The sequence below is a fragment of the Dendrobates tinctorius genome, unplaced genomic scaffold (genome assembly GCF_039654945.1).
Source record: "Dendrobates tinctorius isolate UK_male_01 unplaced genomic scaffold, ASM3965494v1 ptg000023l, whole genome shotgun sequence".
NCBI classification, from domain to species: Eukaryota; Metazoa; Chordata; class Amphibia; order Anura; family Dendrobatidae; genus Dendrobates; species Dendrobates tinctorius.
In genome coordinates this window covers 5,997,371-6,017,932 of record NW_027361691.1, presented here as the reverse complement: position 1 = coordinate 6,017,932, position 20,562 = coordinate 5,997,371, and the positions used below count along the sequence as shown (strand labels likewise).

At 41.7% G+C, this 20,562-nt stretch overlaps 1 protein-coding gene across 10 annotated transcripts in view; it reads left to right on the top strand.

Annotated features, from left to right (window-relative positions):
- DLG2 (discs large MAGUK scaffold protein 2) overlaps nt 1-20,562 on the top strand; it is a 1,750,933-nt gene that overhangs the window by 1,169,064 nt on the left and 561,307 nt on the right. For all 10 annotated transcript variants that reach the window (XR_012231010.1, XM_073569196.1, XM_073569195.1 and 7 more), the window contains 2 exons: nt 6,955-7,079; nt 19,644-19,813. Coding sequence is in view for 9 of the 10 variants with exons in the window: in XM_073569196.1 (XP_073425297.1) it covers nt 6,955-7,079; nt 19,644-19,813 (295 nt within the window). In the remaining variant the exon portion in view is untranslated. The remainder of the gene's footprint in view (nt 1-6,954; nt 7,080-19,643; nt 19,814-20,562) is intronic.

Genomic DNA, 20,562 nt, shown 5'->3' with positions numbered 1-20,562 from the left:
AGTAGTTATATTCTTGTACATAGGGGTAGTATTATAGTAGTCATATTCTTGTACATAGGAGCAGTATTATAGTAGTTATATTCTTGTACATAGGGGGTAGCATTATATTAGTTATATTCTTGTACATAGGAGCAGTATTATAGTAGTTATATTCTTGTATATAGGAGCACTATTATAGTAGTAATATTCTTGTACATAGGGGCAGTATTATAGTAGTTATATTCTTGTACATAGGGGCAGTATTATAGTAGTTATATTCTTGTATATAGGAGCAGTATTATAGTAGTTATATTCTTGTACATAGGAAAAGTATTATAGTAGTAATATTCTTGTACATAGGGGCAGTATTATAGTAGTTATATTCTTGTACATAGGGGCAGTATTATAGTAGTTATATTCTCGTATATAGGAGCAGTATTATAGTAGTAATATTCTTGTACATAGGGGACAGTATTATAGTAGTTATATTCTTGTACATAGGGGCAGTATTATAGTAGTTATATTCTTGTATATAGGAGCAGTATTATAGTAGTTATATTCTTGTACATATGAGCACTATTATAGTAGTAATATTCTTGTAAATAGGGGTAGTATTATAGTAGTTATATTCTTGTACATAGGGGCAGTATTATAGTAGTTATATTCTTGTACATAGGAGCAGTATTATAGTAGTTATATTCTTGTACATAGGAGCAGTATTATAGTAGTTATATTCTTGTATATAGGAGCAGTATTATAGTAGTTATATTCTTGTACATAGGAGCAGTATTATAGTAGTTATATTCTTGTACATAGGAGCAGTATTATAGTAGTTATATTCTTGTATATAGGAGCAGTATTATAATAGTCATATTCTTGTACATAGAAGCAGTATTATAGTAGTTATATTCTTGTACATAGGGGCAGTATTATAGTAGTTATATTCTTGTACATAGGGGCAGTATTATAGTAGTTATATTCTTGTACATAGGGGGCAGTATTATAGTAGTTATATTCTTGTATATAGGAGCAGTATTATAGTAGTTATATTCTTGTACATAGGAGCAGTATTATAGTAGTAATATTCTTGTACATAGGGGCAGTATTATAGTAGTAATATTCTTGTACATAGGGGCAGTATTATAGTAGTTATATTCCTGTACATAGGGGGCAGTATTATAGTAGTTATATTCTTGTACATAGGGGCAGTATTATAGTAGTTATATTCTTGTACATAGGGGCAGTATTATAGTAGTTATATTCTTGTACATAGGGGCAGTATTATAGTAGTTATATTCTTGTACATAGGGGCAGTATTATAGTAGTTATATTCTTGTACATAGGGGGCAGTATTATAGTAGTTATATTCTTGTATATAGGAGCAGTATTATAGTAGTTATATTCTTGTATATAGGAGCAGTATTATAGTAGTTATATTCTTGTACATAGGAGCAGTATTATAGTAGTTATATTCTTGTATATAGGAGCAGTATTATAGTAGTTATATTCTTGTACATATGAGCACTATTATAGTAGTATTATTCTTGTAAATAGGGGCAGTATTATAGTAGTTATATTCTTGTACATAGGGGTAGTATTATAGTAGTCATATTCTTGTACATAGGAGCAGTATTATAGTAGTTATATTCTTGTACATAGGGGGTAGCATTATATTAGTTATATTCTTGTACATAGGAGCAGTATTATAGTAGTTATATTCTTGTATATAGGAGCACTATTATAGTAGTAATATTCTTGTACATAGGGGCAGTATTATAGTAGTTATATTCTTGTACATAGGGGCAGTATTATAGTAGTTATATTCTTGTATATAGGAGCAGTATTATAGTAGTTATATTCTTGTACATAGGAAAAGTATTATAGTAGTAATATTCTTGTACATAGGGGCAGTATTATAGTAGTTATATTCTTGTACATAGGGGCAGTATTATAGTAGTTATATTCTCGTATATAGGAGCAGTATTATAGTAGTAATATTCTTGTACATAGGGGACAGTATTATAGTAGTTATATTCTTGTACATAGGGGCAGTATTATAGTAGTTATATTCTTGTATATAGGAGCAGTATTATAGTAGTTATATTCTTGTACATATGAGCACTATTATAGTAGTAATATTCTTGTAAATAGGGGTAGTATTATAGTAGTTATATTCTTGTACATAGGGGCAGTATTATAGTAGTTATATTCTTGTACATAGGAGCAGTATTATAGTAGTTATATTCTTGTACATAGGAGCAGTATTATAGTAGTTATATTCTTGTATATAGGAGCAGTATTATAGTAGTTATATTCTTGTACATAGGAGCAGTATTATAGTAGTTATATTCTTGTACATAGGAGCAGTATTATAGTAGTTATATTCTTGTATATAGGAGCAGTATTATAATAGTCATATTCTTGTACATAGGAGCAGTATTATAGTAGTTATATTCTTGTACATAGGGGCAGTATTATAGTAGTTATATTCTTGTACATAGGGGCAGTATTATAGTAGTTATATTCTTGTACATAGGGGGCAGTATTATAGTAGTTATATTCTTGTATATAGGAGCAGTATTATAGTAGTTATATTCTTGTACATAGGAGCAGTATTATAGTAGTAATATTCTTGTACATAGGGGCAGTATTATAGTAGTAATATTCTTGTACATAGGGGCAGTATTATAGTAGTTATATTCCTGTACATAGGGGGCAGTATTATAGTAGTTATATTCTTGTACATAGGGGCAGTATTATAGTAGTTATATTCTTGTACATAGGGGCAGTATTATAGTAGTTATATTCTTGTACATAGGAGCAGTATTATAGTAGTTATATTCTTGTACATAGGGGCAGTATTATAGTAGTTATATTCTTGTACATGGAGCAGTATTATAGTAGTTATATTCTTGTTTATAGAGGGCAATGTTATTGTCTTCCTTGCTTGCACAGTAGAGTAATTCATCTTTTTTGTGAAAGCAGTAATTGGCACAATTATTGATCTCATCTAGTAATGAGCTTATCACATTCCTCTTGCCAATTAATATAAAGTCTATTACTCGGCACAAGCTGACAGTGACACATGGTAATAATCTCCTCCCAGTGCTGTGTCCCAGGACATGTTGGGCGCTTTGTTTTGCCTTTATAATCCCTTTATTATCTGAGAAGCTGAGGCTTATGACAAAATGAAGAAAATAAATTAATAACATTAAAATCAGTCAGTCCGGGCACAGATGGTAGGGGTAACACTCGAGAGACTGATACATGCATATTAAATATAAAATCACTGAGCTTTAAATAAACCATGCCGACAGATGGTAAATTACTGTGTGATAAGAATTTGTTTAAAGAGACACACCAAGTGGAATACATATAGGAATATTCTGTCCTCTCCACCTTCTTAAAGGGGTTGGCCAATTTATTTTTTATTTAATCCTAAGTATTTGAGACATGATTTTCTGTCCCTTATTAATACACTACTCAACATTGAAATTGCAACGCCAAGAAAGAAAAGTTGTGGAACTATAGAAATCACCGATGGAGAAGTTACTGATCTGCAAATGATAAAAAAATGGAAACTAAATTTTCAAAACATCTGAATTTCTTCATTATGGAGTATGAGTGCCACATGCAGAAATCCTGGCACTTACAGCTTTGGCAATGAGATTATTACTGGTTGTCTAAGGTATGTTCTGCACGCTGAATGCACTTGGGTAAATCGAAATCATCAAGATCCTCTGCTGGCAGCTCCTGTGTGAACACCGACCAATGACACCCCATAGATATGTTCGATGGGAGAAAAGTCCGGAGACGCTGCATCCGTGGTGACACGTTTAGGTCAAGCATCGTTGTGTTGAAAAATTGCTCCCGGGACGCTTTGGAGAAATGACCGCACCACCAAATCAAGGTAATACCAAGTTGTTAGTATAGTTGGAATGAGAACTAGATGGGTCCTGCTACCATATATTATGTCACCCAACACCATAATCCTGGGAGTAGGACAGATGTGACCTTCCCCCATGAAGCCCTCTTCATGTTGCCCTCATGGTCTCCATACCAATCTCCAGTTATAATTGCATTCAAGACGAAAGCAGTCTCATCGCTAAAGAGGATAGGTATCACTTCCAGCCTCCACTCTGCCAATCCAGTCTTCAGTCTCAATCTGGAGATCACGTGGGCAACCCCATGAAGAGGGCTTCACAATTGGGAACGTTACAGCAATGGTGTGTGGCATAATCTAAAGTAGCCTGACCCCTCTTGTCTTCATTCATGGTGCACTAACAGCTAGTCATTACATTGATTTGGTGGGGGACCCAGTATTGCCACCATTTCTCCAAAGTGTCCCAGGAGCTCTTTTTCAACAAGACAATGCCAGGCTGCAAGTTGTCTCCCTTCAAGCAGATGGGACGTCATTTGTGAGTGATCCCACAGGAGCTGCCAGCAGCAGATGTTGATGATTCGTGGAAGTGCTTTCATCGCGTCAGAACTTTCCTTAATAACCTCAGTGATGGCAGCCAAGGTGTGTAAGTGCGGAGATTTATGTAGTTGGAGCTCATGCTATACTGGATAAATAGAAATGTTTTAAAATAAAATTGTTACCACTTTTTCACAATTTGCACATCGGTAACATGTCTCCATCCAGTGATTTTCAGAATTCCATGATTTTATCTTCTTGTTATTGCAATTTCAATGTTGAGGAGTGTGTAGGCATTACAGGTTCTCGGAGAATGTGACCACACCTGTCCATCATTCCCCTCCTTTTGAGAAACAACGTTCCCATGTGCACTGTGTTGCATTCGGAGGAGGCTGATGGACAAGTCTGACCACATGCTCCTCCATCAACGCCGATTTTCAAAATATGGAATCCCGTAATTCTTTTGTATCAGTGTCAAAAAATCTTGTCTCCAACCCGTGTGTTAAAAATATTGTGGACGACTCATCAATGAATTTACAACAGTTTTCTAGAATAATACTACTTGAAATATCTATGGGGGTAGGACTGGAGACAGTCATCAAAAGTATATGGCCAAAAATGGGCACCTAATATTGCACCCACGGTCTTTCTTCCCACCCACCCAGGATTTACCCAGTGATTTGGTGTAAAAAATCTACATATATGTGCTTTAGTCTTATTTCTAACTTCTGTAGACACCGTGAGAGTATCAGCTGTCTGCAGCCCACACAGCTCTGAGGATAAGTCATGCAGAATCAATACTTTACACCACAAGGCTGAGACAACTGCGAGGCTAATGTGCAATGAATTGGATGATATTTGCGAAGATTCGGATCTTTGCTTTTTCATTTGGAATGGAAATACCATGAACTGGAGTCTCGGGAAGTCAACTTATTAACATTTTAATGGGTTGACGCTGAGCAGTGCTTTGTTTGTGAGACCTGCATTATCTTTTGGCGAGTCTATCAGCTGAGACCGTCCTTTATGGGATGAAGAAAATAAGAAAATGTCCTGTCCTACTAATTCTGCTCAGATAGAAAAAGCTCTATAGTAGAATTCTAATCCCGCAGCTTCATTATTCGTCACTTTAAGAGAGAAAACAAAGGATGATTAGTAAAAATACATATTTTTATATTATACGCTCACCAGGTGCATTCTCTAAACCACAGGTCAGGTTGAACAACATAAACCAAAGGTGATGGAACAACATGCAGGACTTTTCAAAGGACACTATGCCCAAAACATCGGTGCATGCTAGATTGCAAGCAGATAAGTGGAGCAGGAAAAGCCTGAAGATATAGATCCAGTAGTGAACTAAAAATGTATATAATAAGTGCTTAAATTGCATCAAAATGTATTGCGAACAGCTGCAGAATCTATTATGCTTACAGCAGACGAAGCGTTAATCAGTAAACAATTGAATAGCCACTGGCAGCAGTTAGGAACAGGCAAACGTTTCCAGACAAGACACATTTTGTCGCAGCATCATCAGTAGTGTGGACAGTTCCAGAGAAGAGTTTGTTATGCTTACAGAAGACTAAGGGTTAACTGCAGGTCTGAGCCACAAAGTAAAGGCAGATTGAATAAACAAACAGGAGTTTGCTGAGATGATTATTCACTGAGAGAACCTGATGGTGAGGCAAAATCCAATTCTCACGGTAACTGAATGCAAATCTTACGCAACGCTTTAGACACACATGGATGTCTGAGTCTGTTTTAAAAGGTCTTGAGTGAAAGACAACATCTGCAAGGAGTTTGTATGTTCACTCCGTGTTTGCATGGGTTTACTTCGGATTCTACAGTTTCCTCCCACATTCCCAAAAATATACTGGTAGGGAATTTAGATTGTGAGTCCCAATGGGGACAGTGATGATAATGTTTGTAAAGTGCTGTGGAATATGACGGCACGATATGAGAAAGTGTAATATATAAATAAACTTGGTGTAGACCACAGCAAAAGGACACCAGCAATAGGGAAAGAGAGCAAAGCCCTGCCCTGGAGCCGAGACAGGTGAGTAAGAGTTTAGAGGTGTCCGAGCACTGGTGGCTTCACTTTTGGCTTCTACTCGAAAAATGAGTCATTTCAATAGCTAAGTCAGTGAACCCTGAGGAATGTGAAGATAGTGAGCTCCTATCCTGACTTTTCTAGAATGACTAGTTGTATGTAGATAATCCAGTGCGTAAGATGCAATGGACGAGATTTTATGTACCGTGATTTTATTGAATGGATCTTGAAAAATTACATGAGAGGTCAATGAAAAATCCTCTCTCCAGCTCCAAGATGCATTTCTGTACAGAACAAGATGGTACTGAAGGATATGAGCTCATAAAATAGGAGGAGTAACAGGAAAAATGTGTTATGGTGACAACAGAAGCACAATAGAAAGTCTGCAGCAAATCTAAAAGTGTCAATATAGATTCTAGTAGGGAGATAACCCTTATATTAGCTGGAACAGCACAGAGCCTTTATTGAGATGTATTGTGATTGATTCATTGTTTTTTTTAAATTTTATTTACAGGGAAATTCAGGTCTTGGCTTTAGTATCGCTGGAGGAATAGATAACCCTCATGTAGGTGATGACCCAGGAATATTTATAACAAAGATTATACCAGGAGGAGCAGCAGCAGAAGATGGAAGACTCAGGTAAGAGCTTTTGGTTGACACGCTCTAAACTTTAATGCCAGTCAAATGTAGAGTCGCTTATAAGTACACAGATGTACAAATGTGTCATTCCTTACCTTTCCTCTTTACTCAACATATCTAAATATTTGTGGAGTGAGCTTACCAGCTTTTAAAAAAGCATGATGATAAAATACTCTGCCGGGAGATGTTTATAATAATTGTGTCTATAAGTGGCCACCTAGTGGACGTGATGTGAATTGCAGCCTGTCAAAGGTTTTGTCCGCATACCGTGGTAATATATTGAATTTTGCATTATAAGAATTGGTATCTATAACCAAATTTAAGAACATATAAGGGAGGACTCATCTGTACTTTGCATCATAAGCAAGGCAATTGTCTGTCACTCGCTCATGATCTCAGTTAATGTCTATGATCTGCATATAATTATTCCCTTTCCATCCAACATAATCTTGCTCTATCCTTTGAACCGTATTAATGATTGCAGCACAACTCATGTAATTAATCATTATACCTGAAACCAAAGTATAAGAAATGCGAATTAGTTTGGAAATCTACTAAAGCGCTCTTATCCTTAATTTCGGCTACGTGAAGACTTTTTATTCCAGGTGGAAGGCTAAACGTGTCATTATATCTTTATTTTCTAACTAAAATTTCTACACAATAGAACATATAATTGTGTTATGGAAATTTGATGGATAGATATATTCCTGTGTGCGTGCTGCGGCTGCTCCCAATTAAACAGAGGGGTGTGGTCTAATGACATTAACACCCAATATAAGGTGTGCTTAATTATTAGGCAACTTCCTTTCCTTTGGCAAAATGGGTCCGAAGAAAGATTTGACGGACTCTGAAAAGTCAAAAATTGTGAGATGTCTTGCAGAGGGATGCAGCAGTCTTGAAATTGCTAAACTTTTGAAGCATGATCACCGAACAATCAAACATTTCATGGCAAATAGCCAACAGGGTCGCAAGAAGTGTGTTGATAAAAAAAGGCGCAAAATAACTGCCCATGAATTGAGGACAATCAAGCGTGAAGCTGCCAAGATGCCATTTGCCACCAGTTTTGCCATATTTCAGAGCTGCAACGTTACTGGAGTATCAAAAAGATCAAGGTGTGCCACACTCAGGGACATGGCCAAGGTAAGGAAGGCTGGAAAACGACCACCTTTGAACCAGAAACATAAGATAAAACGTCAAGACTGGGCCAAGAAATATCTTAAGACCGATTTTTCTAAGGTTTTATGGACTGATGAAATGAGAGTGACTCTTGATTAGCCTGATGGATGGGCCCGAGGCTGGATCAGTAAAGGGCAGAGAGCTCCACTCCAACTCAGACGCCAGCAAGGTGGAGGTGGGGTACTGGTATGGGCTGGTATCATCAAAGATGAACTTGTTGGACCTTTTCGGGTTGAGGATGGAGTGAAGCTCAACTCCCAGACCTACTGCCAGTTTCTGGAAGACACCTTCTTCAAGCAGTGTTACAGGAAGAAGTCGGTATCGTTCAAGGAAAACATGATTTTCATGCAGGACAATGTCCATCATATGCATCCAAATACTCCACAGCGTGGCTGGCCAGTAAAGGTCTAAAAGAAGAAAAAATAATGACATGGCCCCCTTGTTCACCTGATCTGAATGTGGTGCCCCTGATGCTTCAGTCGCCACAGAGGTACTGCACCTTCTCCTAAGGTGTAGTGCCCCACCATCCAGGTAGGCTGGGAACTCCTTTCCGCATTCCAACACCTGCACCCCACACACAGGATAGTTCAGCAGGGACCCATCCATGCTTTATGCTGGAAAGGTCATAGGGTGCCTTTTGTGGTCCCTGGCTTCATAACACGAGAGGTGCTGGGGAGGCGGGTGAAGTTAGATATAAAAGAGTGAGAGTTGGTGGTCAGTTGGTTAGTGGAGAGAGAAGAGAAAAGATGGGTGTCTGAGGGGCGTGCTGCAGCAGGTCCCAGTGATCTGGGCTGCTGGCACGAGAAAGACCAGAGAAAGAGACTGATAAGATTGATAACCTATCCTTCCATAAGAGAGACAGAACAGATCGGAACGAAGGAGAAGAGAAGGACGGTGGGAAGCAGGTTGAGAAAGAGAGAGCACCCTTCCAGTCCAGAGAGCGCAGAGGCCGGGGCCCGGTCCCCGAGGTTGATTGGAACTTTATGTCCGGCAACAAACACCGGAGGAGTAGTGAGCCGCTAACGCCTTGCTCCCATCATAGACTTGGGATACAACAGCAACTGAATAGAGAGCCGGGACGCAGTGAGGAGTCCCCGAAGCAGGCTACAGCTGTCTGTCATACAAGTAAAGACTAGGAACACCTAGAGAGAGGCATTCCAGGGTAACTAAGTACTGGAGTGCTTCGCACCTAAAGGCGCATTGGAGGAGTCGTTCAGTAAAGTACATGTTGGCGGAGTGTGGAAGGGAGAATCCTATCTTGCCTGGAGGTTGGTTGGAGCCCTGACCTGGAGAACACGGTACGGAGGCAGGCAGTTGTGTGAACTACAAACAGTGAGTAAAGATTTGGAACCGCATACTCTGGTGTCCTCCAGTTATTCCAGCACCGCTACATCTGGGTAACATCATCCATACCATTCTGCGCCTCTCCTATAATAATAATAATAAATTTTATTTTTATAGCGCCGACATATTCCGCAGCACTTTACATTTCAGAGGGGATTTGTACAGACAATAGACATTACAGCATAACAATAATCACATACAGTAGATTATAACAAATACCAAGAGGAATGAGGGCCCTGCTCGCAAGCTTACAGTCTATGAGGAAAGAGGGAGACACGAAAGGTGGGTGGTAACAGTTGCCCTGATTGTATGGACCAGCCATAATGTTAGGTGTGTGACAGTACGGACACAGAGGGCTAATGGATGCATAAAGCATGTGGGAGAATGATGCGGGGAACCTGGTTATGGTAAAACTTTTGGCTCTGCCACACAGGGATAGATTATGTTAATGTGTTGAGGCGGTAGGCCAGTCTGAATAAATGCGTTTTCAGGACACGCTTAAAATTGTGGGGATTGGGGACTAATCGTATTGACCTGGGAAGTGCATTCCAAAGAATTGGCGCGGCACGTGTAAAGTCTTGGAGACAGGAGTGGGAGGTTCTGACTATTGAGGATGCTAACCTCAGGTCATCAGCAGAACGGAGGGCGCGGGTAGGGTGGTATACTGAAACAAGGGAGGAGATGTAGGGTGGTGCTGAGCCATGGAGGGCTTTGTGGGTGAGGGTAATAAGTTTATACTGAATTCTGGAGTGGATGGGTAGCCAGTGTAATGACTGGCACAAGGTAGAGGCATCGGTGTAACGATTGGTGAGGAATATGATCCTGGCTGCAGCATTCAAGACAGATTGGAGAGGGGAGAGTTTGGTAAGAGGGAGACCGATTAGAAGAGAGTTACAATAGTCGAGACGAGAATGAATAAGAGAAACAGTAAGAGTTTTTGCAGAGTCAAAGGTAAGAAAAGGTCGAATTCTAGAAATGTTTTTGAGGTGCAGATGACAAGAGCGAGCCAGTGATCGAATGTGGGGGGCAAAGGAAAGCTCGGAATCAAGTATGACCCCAAGACAGCGGGCCTGTTGCTGGGGAGTAATAGTGGAACCACACACAGAAATGGCAATGTCGGGTATAGGTACATTAGTAGAAGGAGGAAACACCAGGAGTTCAGTCTTTGACAGGTTCAGTTTCAGATATAGTGAGGACATGATATTAGCACAGCGTTTAGACAATTGCCGGTGTTTTCTAGAAAGGCTGGCGTGATGTCAGGAGAAGAAGTGTATAATTGGGTGTCATCAGCATAGAGATGGTACTGGAAACCAAATCTACTGATTGTTTGATCAATAGGGGCAGTGTACAAGGAGAAGAGGAGGGGGCCTAGAACCGATCCTTGGGGGACCCCAACAGTAAGGGGAAGGTGAGAGGAGGAGGAACTGGCAAAAGATACAGTAAAGGAGCGGTCAGAGAGATAGGAGGAGAACCAGGAAAGAACTGTATCCTTGAGGCCAATGGAACGGAGTATAATGAGGAGGAGCTGATGATCCACAGTGTCGAATGCTGCAGAGAGATCCAAGAGAATTAGCATGGAGTAGTGACCATTTGATTTAGCTGTTAGCAGATCATTAGAGACTTTAGTGAGGGCAGTTTCAGTGGAGTGTAAAGAGCGGAAACCGGATTGGAGAGGGTCGAGAAGAGAGTTTTCTGAGAGATAGCGGATAAGACGGGAGTGGACCAGGCGTTCCAGGAGTTTAGAGATGAAGGGAAGATTAGAGACAGGTCTATAGTTAGCGGCACAGTTTTGGTCGAGGGATAGTTTTTTAAGTAGTGGATGTATGATGGCATGCTTAAATGAGGAGGGAAAAATACCAGAAGAGAGAGAGAGGTTAAATATTTTAGTTAGGTGAGGGGTGACAGCAGGGGAAAGGGACTGGAGGAGCTGTGACGGAAATGGGTCACTGGTGCAAGTAGTTGGGCGAGAAGATGCAAGGAGCCTGCTTACTTCTTCTTCTGCGACTGGTTCAAAATCAGAGAGTGAGTTAGATGCAGTGGGGGAGGGAGGACAGTGCATGGTATGAGGTGATTGGGAGATAATTTCCTGTCGGATCTGGTCAATTTTTTCTTTGAAGTAATTGGCCAGATCGTCAGCTCGGAGCTCCGTGGTTGGGGCCTGTACTCTTGGATTGAGTAGAGAATGAAAAGTGTCAAAGAGACGTTTCGGGTTATTGGACAGTGAGGTGATGAGGGTGTTGAAATAGGTTTGTTTGGAGAGGTGAAGGGCAGTGTTGTATGTTCTAAGCATAAACTTAAAATGGATGAAATCTTCGGGTAGATTGGATTTTCTCCACAGACGTTCGGCGCACCTGGAGCACCGCTGCAGGAAACGTGTTTGCACCGTGTGCCAGGGTTGTCGCCGTCTGCGTTGTGGTGTTCTATTTATAGGGGGTGCAAATTCATCCAGGGCAGTTTGAAGTGTTTAATTGTAATGCTTCAATGCAGAATCAGGACATGAGAGGGAGGAGATAGGGGCCAATGATGACTGCAAGTTCTTCATAAGTTTCTGGGTGTTAATGGCCTGTATGTTTCTATAAGTCTGGACAGTGGGGGTGACCTGAGCAGCCTGGCAGTTCTTGATAGAGAATGAAAGAAGATTGTGGTCAGAGAGCGGGAGAGGGGAGTTTTCAAAATCATCCACTGCACAAAGCCGAGAGAAGACCAAGTCGAGGGAGTTTCCGTCTTCATGCGTTGGAGAATTAGTAAGCTGCGAAAGGCCAAATGAGGAGGTTAGAGATAAAAGGTGAGTAGCAGATGGTGAGAGGGGAAGAGCAATGGGGATGTTGAAATCTCCCATGATGAGGGTAGGGATGTCACAGGAGAGAAAATGTGGAAGCCAAGTGGCAAAATGATCCAGGAACTGATGGGAGGGGCCGGGAGGACGATACACCACCGCCACTCGCATGGAGAAGGGGGTGTAGAGTCTGACGGCATGGACCTCAAAAGAAGGGAAGACAAGTGAGGGTAGTTGAGGGATAACCTGAAAGGTACATTTTGATGATAGGAGCAGACCAACGCCTCCACCAGCTCTATTGTCTGATCTTGGGGTATGAGAGAAGTGAAGCCCCCCGTATGAAAGAGCAGCAGCAGCGGTAGTGTCTGACTGCTGGATCCAGGTTTCAGTAAGAGCCAGGAGGTTAAGAGAATTAGAAAGGAAAAAGTCATGAATGAAGGAGAGTTTGTTACACACTGAGCGAGAATTCCAAAGTGCACAATTAAGAGAGACAGATGGCATGCAGGGAATATTAATAAGATTAGAGGGGTTTCTGAGTGTAGCAGTCGGGAGGTTTGACTTTCTATAACATGGGGGACCAGGGTTGGGAGCAATGTCTCCTGCGACTAGGAGAAGGAGGATAGAAAGAGTGAGCAGATGGTTAAGTGATTTGTGAGAGCGTCTCTGATGTTGAATGGTGGGACTGACTGGATATGTGCAGTTTAACAACGTGAAAAGAGCATGAGTGCTATACATAGGAGAGGCAAGAAGCGAGGGGCCAATGTGGATGGAGTGTAGAGAGTTAATGCCAGGGCGGTGGATGTGTGTGAATGCAGCGGCCAGGATTAAAATTACACAAATGCATATGGTATATATTTGTTGTATTCCAAATGTACAGGGAGTAGATGTATATACAGTAAATGTCTTACCTGGCTCCTGCCCTGTCTAACTGCCATGTTATAACTGCCAGTACTTTGATAAACTGTACTTGGATAAAGTGTGCATAAATGCCCCCTGCATAAATGCTATCCCCAAGCTATGTCTGAATATATAGGAGGATAAGACTTAGAACTTTTTTTTTTTTTTTTTTTGGCTCTCTTTTTTTTTGGCTCTCCTCATCTATTGCACCTCCACTGCCCTGGGACTACAGCTCCACCTGTGGGGAGCTATACCATCTCTGCTGCACCACACCATCAGTCCCAGTGGATCTGCATGCAGCGTTGGCTAACACCTCACTTCCCTAATACCACGGGTGGCGTCACAAACTATTCATATAAGCTCTAACACCATTAACATCACAGGCATTGAGATTGGGCGCCCAGGGCCACGGACCGGGTCACCGCTGCTGTGACACATTCCCGCCTCGACACCGGCCCGGTACCGAGTACCCCGCTGCCCTGGGCGTGCGAGGGCGACCCATGAACCCCATAGAGAACCTGTGGTCCCTCATAAAATGTGAGATCTACAGGGAGTGAAAACATTACACCTCTCAGAACAGTGTCTGGGAGGCTGTGGTGGCTGCTGCACGCAATGTTGATTGTAAGCAGATCAAGCAACTGACAGAATCTATGGATGCAAGGCTTTTGAGTGTCAACGTAAAGAAAGGTGGCTATGTTGGTCACTGATTTTTTTTGTTTTGTTTTTGAATGTCAGAAATGTTTATTTCTAAATGTTGTGTTGCTCTATTGGTTTACCTGGTGAAAATAAACAAGTGAGATGGGTATATATTTGGTTTTTATTAAGTTGCCTAATAATTCTGCACAGTAATAGTTACCTGCACAAACAGATATCCTCCTAAGATAGCCAAATCTAAAAAAAAAACACTCCAACTTCCAAAAATATTAAGCTTTGATATTTATGAGTCTTTTGGGCTGATTGAGAACATAGTTGTTATTCAATAATAAAAAGAATCCTCTCAAATATAACTTGCCTAATAATTCTGCACACGGTGTATCTATCTATCTATCTATCTATCTATCTATCTATCTATCTAGCAATGTGCAGGCAAGTGAGATCTATATAAAATACATATATATTTCCATCACAATTGTAACTTGGTAATGACATAAAACATATAAACATATGCTGCATTTGTTTTTTATTTCCATGTTATTTTTCATTATCCACATAAAAAAACAAATTGCAGTACTCATTCCGGCCAGTAGAGCAGAGGAAAGATAATGTACACTTCTTGTTTCCTGCAACTCTCTTGTCAGCTTTGCTGTATAGACTGGGGCAGAATGAGCAGAGTAATTTTATTACACTTGGAGGGTGGTATATTAATGACAGCCCTATTGTGCTGCTCAAAGTATAGATTAGGTAGGATAGTAATATTATACATTATATACACACATAACTTTCTGAATTGCCGCTCTCTGATCTCTAGATGATGGGTTGTCCTCCATCACCTGTTGAGAATGTATTGGTGTATGAACACTTTTCTGTCCTTTTAAGGGGTGGTCAGCTATATAATATGGAGGCCTTAAAATAAAAGCCTCCCTCATCTACTAGACCCCAAACCTCCTCGACCCCCACCATTCCACTGCACTACTGACCACGTCTGCCACTGATCTCATCGCTTCCTCGTCCAACTGAGGTTATCAAGAGGCCACTGATTGGCTGCAGCCTCGATGTTCCATTTGAGTCAGGAGAGTTAGGACACTGACAGATATAGAACATCAGCCCTGCAGCAAATCAGTGCCATCCCTTGCTGGAAGACCAATCTCTGCCAATTTCTAAAATACAATTCCATAGTCTATCTGCGAAATAGACTATTTCGGAGTCTAGTCTGTGGCGCTGTCTATCAAGTTTGGTGGTTCAAAATATGACAACCAAGATGGTGTAAACGTAGACTAAGCAGTCTAAAGAGACAGCCATGGGTGCAGATTATTAAACAACCACTTTAACTGTAGTTGATATGTCATTGAAAACCTGATCATTGCAGTCACAGTCATCCAATGTGAGTATTTCATCCCTGGAATATGCTTCTGTTCACCTAGGACTTCTGGGTGCACTATACACTATAAAGGAGGTATTGTATCTGTCCTTTCACACGTAGTCATAATAAAAGCGTACTCTGGATGTCATCATCTCCCACAGCTTTCAGCAACATTCTGCCAGCACTATAGGTTCTGTAATATATTTTCTTTACTTTCCAGCATCCATTACTTCTGCTGTTGTCAAATGGCTTGGATACCCTGAAATGAAAGCCTGTCTCTGCTATGCAGTGTGACAGTCAGGAGAGCAGGAGCTGAGGGACAAAGACTCTCCCATTACTTCATGTAGAGATGAAGACACACCCCTACTTCCTGTAGAGAGACAAAATCTGCCCCAATTTCCTGTAGCTAAATACCCACCCCGGCTTCCAGTAGAGCAATAATGACCCACCTCCAAGTTCATGTAGAGATAAAGAGCCACACCTTCCTCCTGTAGAGAGACAAAGACCCCCCCAAACTTCATTTAGAGATATCAAAGCCCTTTCTCTTTTCCTGTATAGGGATAAAGACCAGCCCCCAAATCCTGTAGAGACAAAAACCCACCCTCCCATTTCCTATAGAGCGATAATAACCCCACCCACACTACCTGTAGAGAGAGAGCCCACTTCCTGTAGAGAGACAATAACCCACTACCACTTCCTTTAGAGAGACAATAACCCACTCTCCAATTCCTGTAGAGAGATAGTAACCCACTCTCCACTTCCTTTAGAGAGACACTAACCCACTCCCCACTTCCTGTAGAGACAATAACCCACTCCCCACTTCCTGTAGAGACAATAACCCACTCCCCACTTCCTTTAGAGAGACAATAACCCACTCTCCAATTCCTGTAGAGAGATAGTAACCCACTCTCCACTTCCTTTAGATACAATAACCCACTCTCCACTTCCTTTAGAGAGACACTAACCCACTCCCCACTTCCTTTAGATACAATAACCCACTCTCCACTTTCTTTAGAGAGACAATAACCCACTCCCCACTTCCTGTAAAGATAAAAACCCACCCCCCCACTTCCTGTAGAGAGACAATAACCCACTCCACACTTCCTGTAGAGATAATAACCCTCTCCCCACTTCCTGTAGGGAGATGATAACCCCCCCACACTTCCCGTAGAGAGCCCACTTCCTGTAGAGAGACACTAACCCACTCTCCACTTTCTTTAGAGAGACAATAAACCACTCCCCACTTCCTGTAAAGATAAAAACCCACTCCCCACTTCCTGTAGAGATAATAACCCTCTCCCCACTTCCTGTAGGGAGATGATAACCCCCCCACACTTCCCGTAGAGAGCCCACTTCCTGTAGAGAGACACTAACCCACTCTCCACTTTCTTTAGAGAGACAATAAACCACTCCCCACTTCCTGTAAAGATAAAAACCCACTCCCCACTTCCTGTAGAGATAATAACCCACTCCCCACTTCCTGTAAAGATAAAAACCCACTCCCCACTTCCTGTAGAGATAATAACCCTCTCCCCACTTCCTGTAGGGAGATGATAACCCCCCCACACTTCCCGTAGAGAGCCCACTTCCTGTAGAGAGACACTAACCCACTCTCCACTCTCTTTAGAGAGACAATAAACCACTCCCCACTTCCTGTAAAGATAAAAACCCACTCCCCACTTCCTGTAGAGATAATAACCCACTCCCCACTTCCTGTAGAGATAATAACCCACTCCCCACTTCCTGTAGAGATAATAACCCACTCCCCACTTCCTGTAGAGATAATAACCCTCTCCCCACTTCCTGTAGAGAGATGATAACCCCCCCACACTTCCCCTAGAGAGATAACTCACTCCCCACTTCCTGTAGAGAGATAATAACCCACTCCTCACTTTCTGTAGAGATAATAACCCACCCACACTTCCTGTAGAGAGATAACTCACTCCCCACTTCCTGTAGAGAGATAACCCACCCCCACTTCCTGTAGAGAGATAATAACTCACTCCCACTTCCTGTAATCCATCTTTGTGACTCTGCCGCAGGAGGTGGATTAGACTTGACAATCAGTTTTAAAGATGGGAGACAACTAGTGGTCTGCACTTTGAAGTGACTTTTTTTTATAAAAAAATGTGTTAACTAAGCACCTTCCTTTTGTCCGTGTATAGTGATAGTGGCGTTCATGTATTCATTGATCGCAGTGCATGTATATAGTGTATGTATATGTCTGTATAGCGGCAGTGTAGAGTACTTGTGCTCCTGTACCTTAATTTTTTACTGTAGGTATGCGATTGCTACTTTTGGTTCTTTTGTTGTAGTAAGCCTATTGAAACGTCGGCGACCATTGAAATACCCGACATTGACCAGATGTTAGGATTAAGGGATGTTAGATACATATATCTTTCATTTCTAGACAGTGGTTAGAATATAGTCGATGAAGAGGCAGCTGCATCCTGTGGGGAGTGAAGAGACAGGCCCCGTTTGGGGGATCAGCTGTGCCTGAACGCGGCGGCTGATCTCTGAGAGTCACATGTGTTCAGCCTAAATCAGTGTGACATGCCGCCGCCAGCCACCGCTGCAGTCGAGTGACTGATAATCCTGGTCACATAATGAAGTATAAGACCCTGTATGCTCTATACGTTGTTCCTAATACTGTATATAGTGCCCAGGGCCTAATATCGCCAAAGCGTCCCCCTTAGAATCACGACTTAAGGTCGCCTCTTCATTCTGCAAGAAACAATCCAACGATCACATCAGAAGGTAACAAAGAGGGGAATTATCCGATCACCACAACATCACATGAATCAGAACTCTATACCAGCCTGAAAACCACAATGGTGGGCATTGCAGTGGTGGTAGAGCTGTGTACACGAGCCTGTATTTATTAAGGTGGTCTAAGGTGTATATTTATTTAGGGGGCCTGGCTTGCTGTCTGTATTAGTTTAGGGGGCCTGGTCCGAGGTTTGTATTACTAAATGGGGTCTGATCTGAGGTCTATATTAGTTTAGGGGGTCTGGCCTGAGGTCTTTATAAGTTTAATGGGCTGGTTTGAGGTCTGCATTATTTTGCGGAGGATAGTCTGGTGTCTGTATTAGTTTAGGGTTATTAGACTGGTGTTTGGATTTGTTTAGGGGGTCCGGTCTGAGGTCTGGCCAAAGGTATTTTAATTTAGGGGGTTTGAACTGAGGTCTGTATTGTTTGTATTATTTTGGGGGGCCTGGTCTGAGGTATGTATTATTTTTTTTGTTGGGGGGGAGGTCTGGCCTGAGGCCTCTTATTTGGGGGGGGTTGGTCTTAGGGCTGTATAATTTTAGGGTGGCTGGTCTGGGCTCTGATTTAGTATAGGGGGTCTGGTCTGAGTTCTGTATACGTTTAGCGGGGCTGGTTTAGAGTCTGTATTTTTTAGGGGGTCTATTTTAGATTACTTGGCCCAGCCTGGTCTATGTACTAGTTTAGAGAGTCTAGTCTGAGGAATGTATTAGTTTAGTAAGTCTAGTTTGAGTTCTATATTTATCGGGGAGGTCTGGATCTCTGCTTAGAGGTTACAATGTCTGGTTATTCCTGCAGGTCTGGTCTGGGTTCTGTATCTGTATAGTTGTTCTGGTCACAGAATCTCCCTAAGGCCGGGATCACACATGCGAGAAACACGGCCGAGTGGAGCGTGCGGCCGCATAGCAATACATGGAGCCGCACGCTCCGCTCCTGAGTGCCGGCGGCAATGCCGGGTATTAACATGCGAGACTCGGCCATATTCCTCACTTGTGTGATCCTGGCCTAATGTCAGGTCTCAGACATTGGCTGTCATTGCCTTATCTATCTATATAATCGCCAGTTTGATACTTCCGGCCGCTGTCCCCGAATCCCATAAGGCACCGCGGCAGTGTCACTTGCACATGCGCAATTGACATTCACGTCAGCGCTATTCCCGTGCATGCGCAGTAACAGATATTGTCACCGCACTCCCGATGCGATAGCATCGGGCCTATTTCTAGTTACTATTATAATGATAGGATAGAACAAATGATTGAAAGTTGCCATAGAACGGTTAGATTTCGATATACTCCCTTGTCCATGACTTCTTCCTGACTTACATACATGACTTCTATCAAAGTTTTGTGTGTATAAAATGCACGGAACATGCCAATGATAAGACACAGCGGCTCCTATACCACAGCCTACTGTATTATATAGCGTCCTTGTCCTTTGCGCGCACTACAGCATATACATCTCAGCTTTTGTTTCATACAATGCCTACGTTCCGAAATGCGGAACTTATCTAATGCACAAGGACGTCTGTCCTGCCACTGTGAAGGACGTGGAAAGGACAAAGTCTGAAATGTCAGCTTTATTCCAGGGTGAACGATTGTATCCTCCGAGTGAATGAAGTGGATGTTTGTGAAGTGTCGCACAGCCGAGCGGTGGAAGCATTGAAAGAAGCTGGTTCCATTGTCCACCTCTACGTCCGGAGGAGAAGACCCATCCTTGAAACTGTCGTAGAAATTAAACTTTTTAAAGGGCCGAAAGGTAAATGTCATCACTTTATGGCAATCTAGCCTAAAGCCATGAGCTATGATCACGTGTAGTCTGCATGTAGTGAAACACATTTTTTGCAACATTTCTCTGATGGATAAAATATAGTTGAGCGACATTAAAAACTGTCAATTGCCATAATTATGTAAATGTGGCTGTTCTCCTGAATCCGCCGCTATATTGCTTGCGCCTCTACGTTCCTGAGATATGACTTCCTTTTCCCAGTTTGTAAAATATAGTCTTTTTTTAGCCAAGTAGGTGTGGTCTTCAAGAAGAAACTCAAAGTTAAAACTTGAGGACCACACCCATTTGGGTAAAAAATACTTGACTTACATGTAGGGAAGAAGGTCAAAAGCACTCTTATTTTATTCCTATAGTTCCCCTCAATATGACTTTTATTTTTTAAATTTGTCACACAGCTCCAGAGATATGGTCCTTTTTATTTAGTGCTAGTTTTTATGGTCTTTGCCAAGATATGTGTCTCGCAGGATTCCTCATGGGCGTGTCTTTAGGCTGCTGCGCATAATTATCCTGTGAGACACGCCCCTCTTTGGTAAACACCATAAAAATTAGGATTGAATAAATAAGAGCCACATCTCTGGAACTGTGTAGCAGAATTAAAAAAAAGGAAAATAATTAATACTCAGGAGAGCAGTTGGCATAAAACAAAAGCAAAAACTTTTTACTTTTGCTCTGTTGTTGGGAATGGGAGACCCTTCTCTATTATGACATCCTCATAGGGT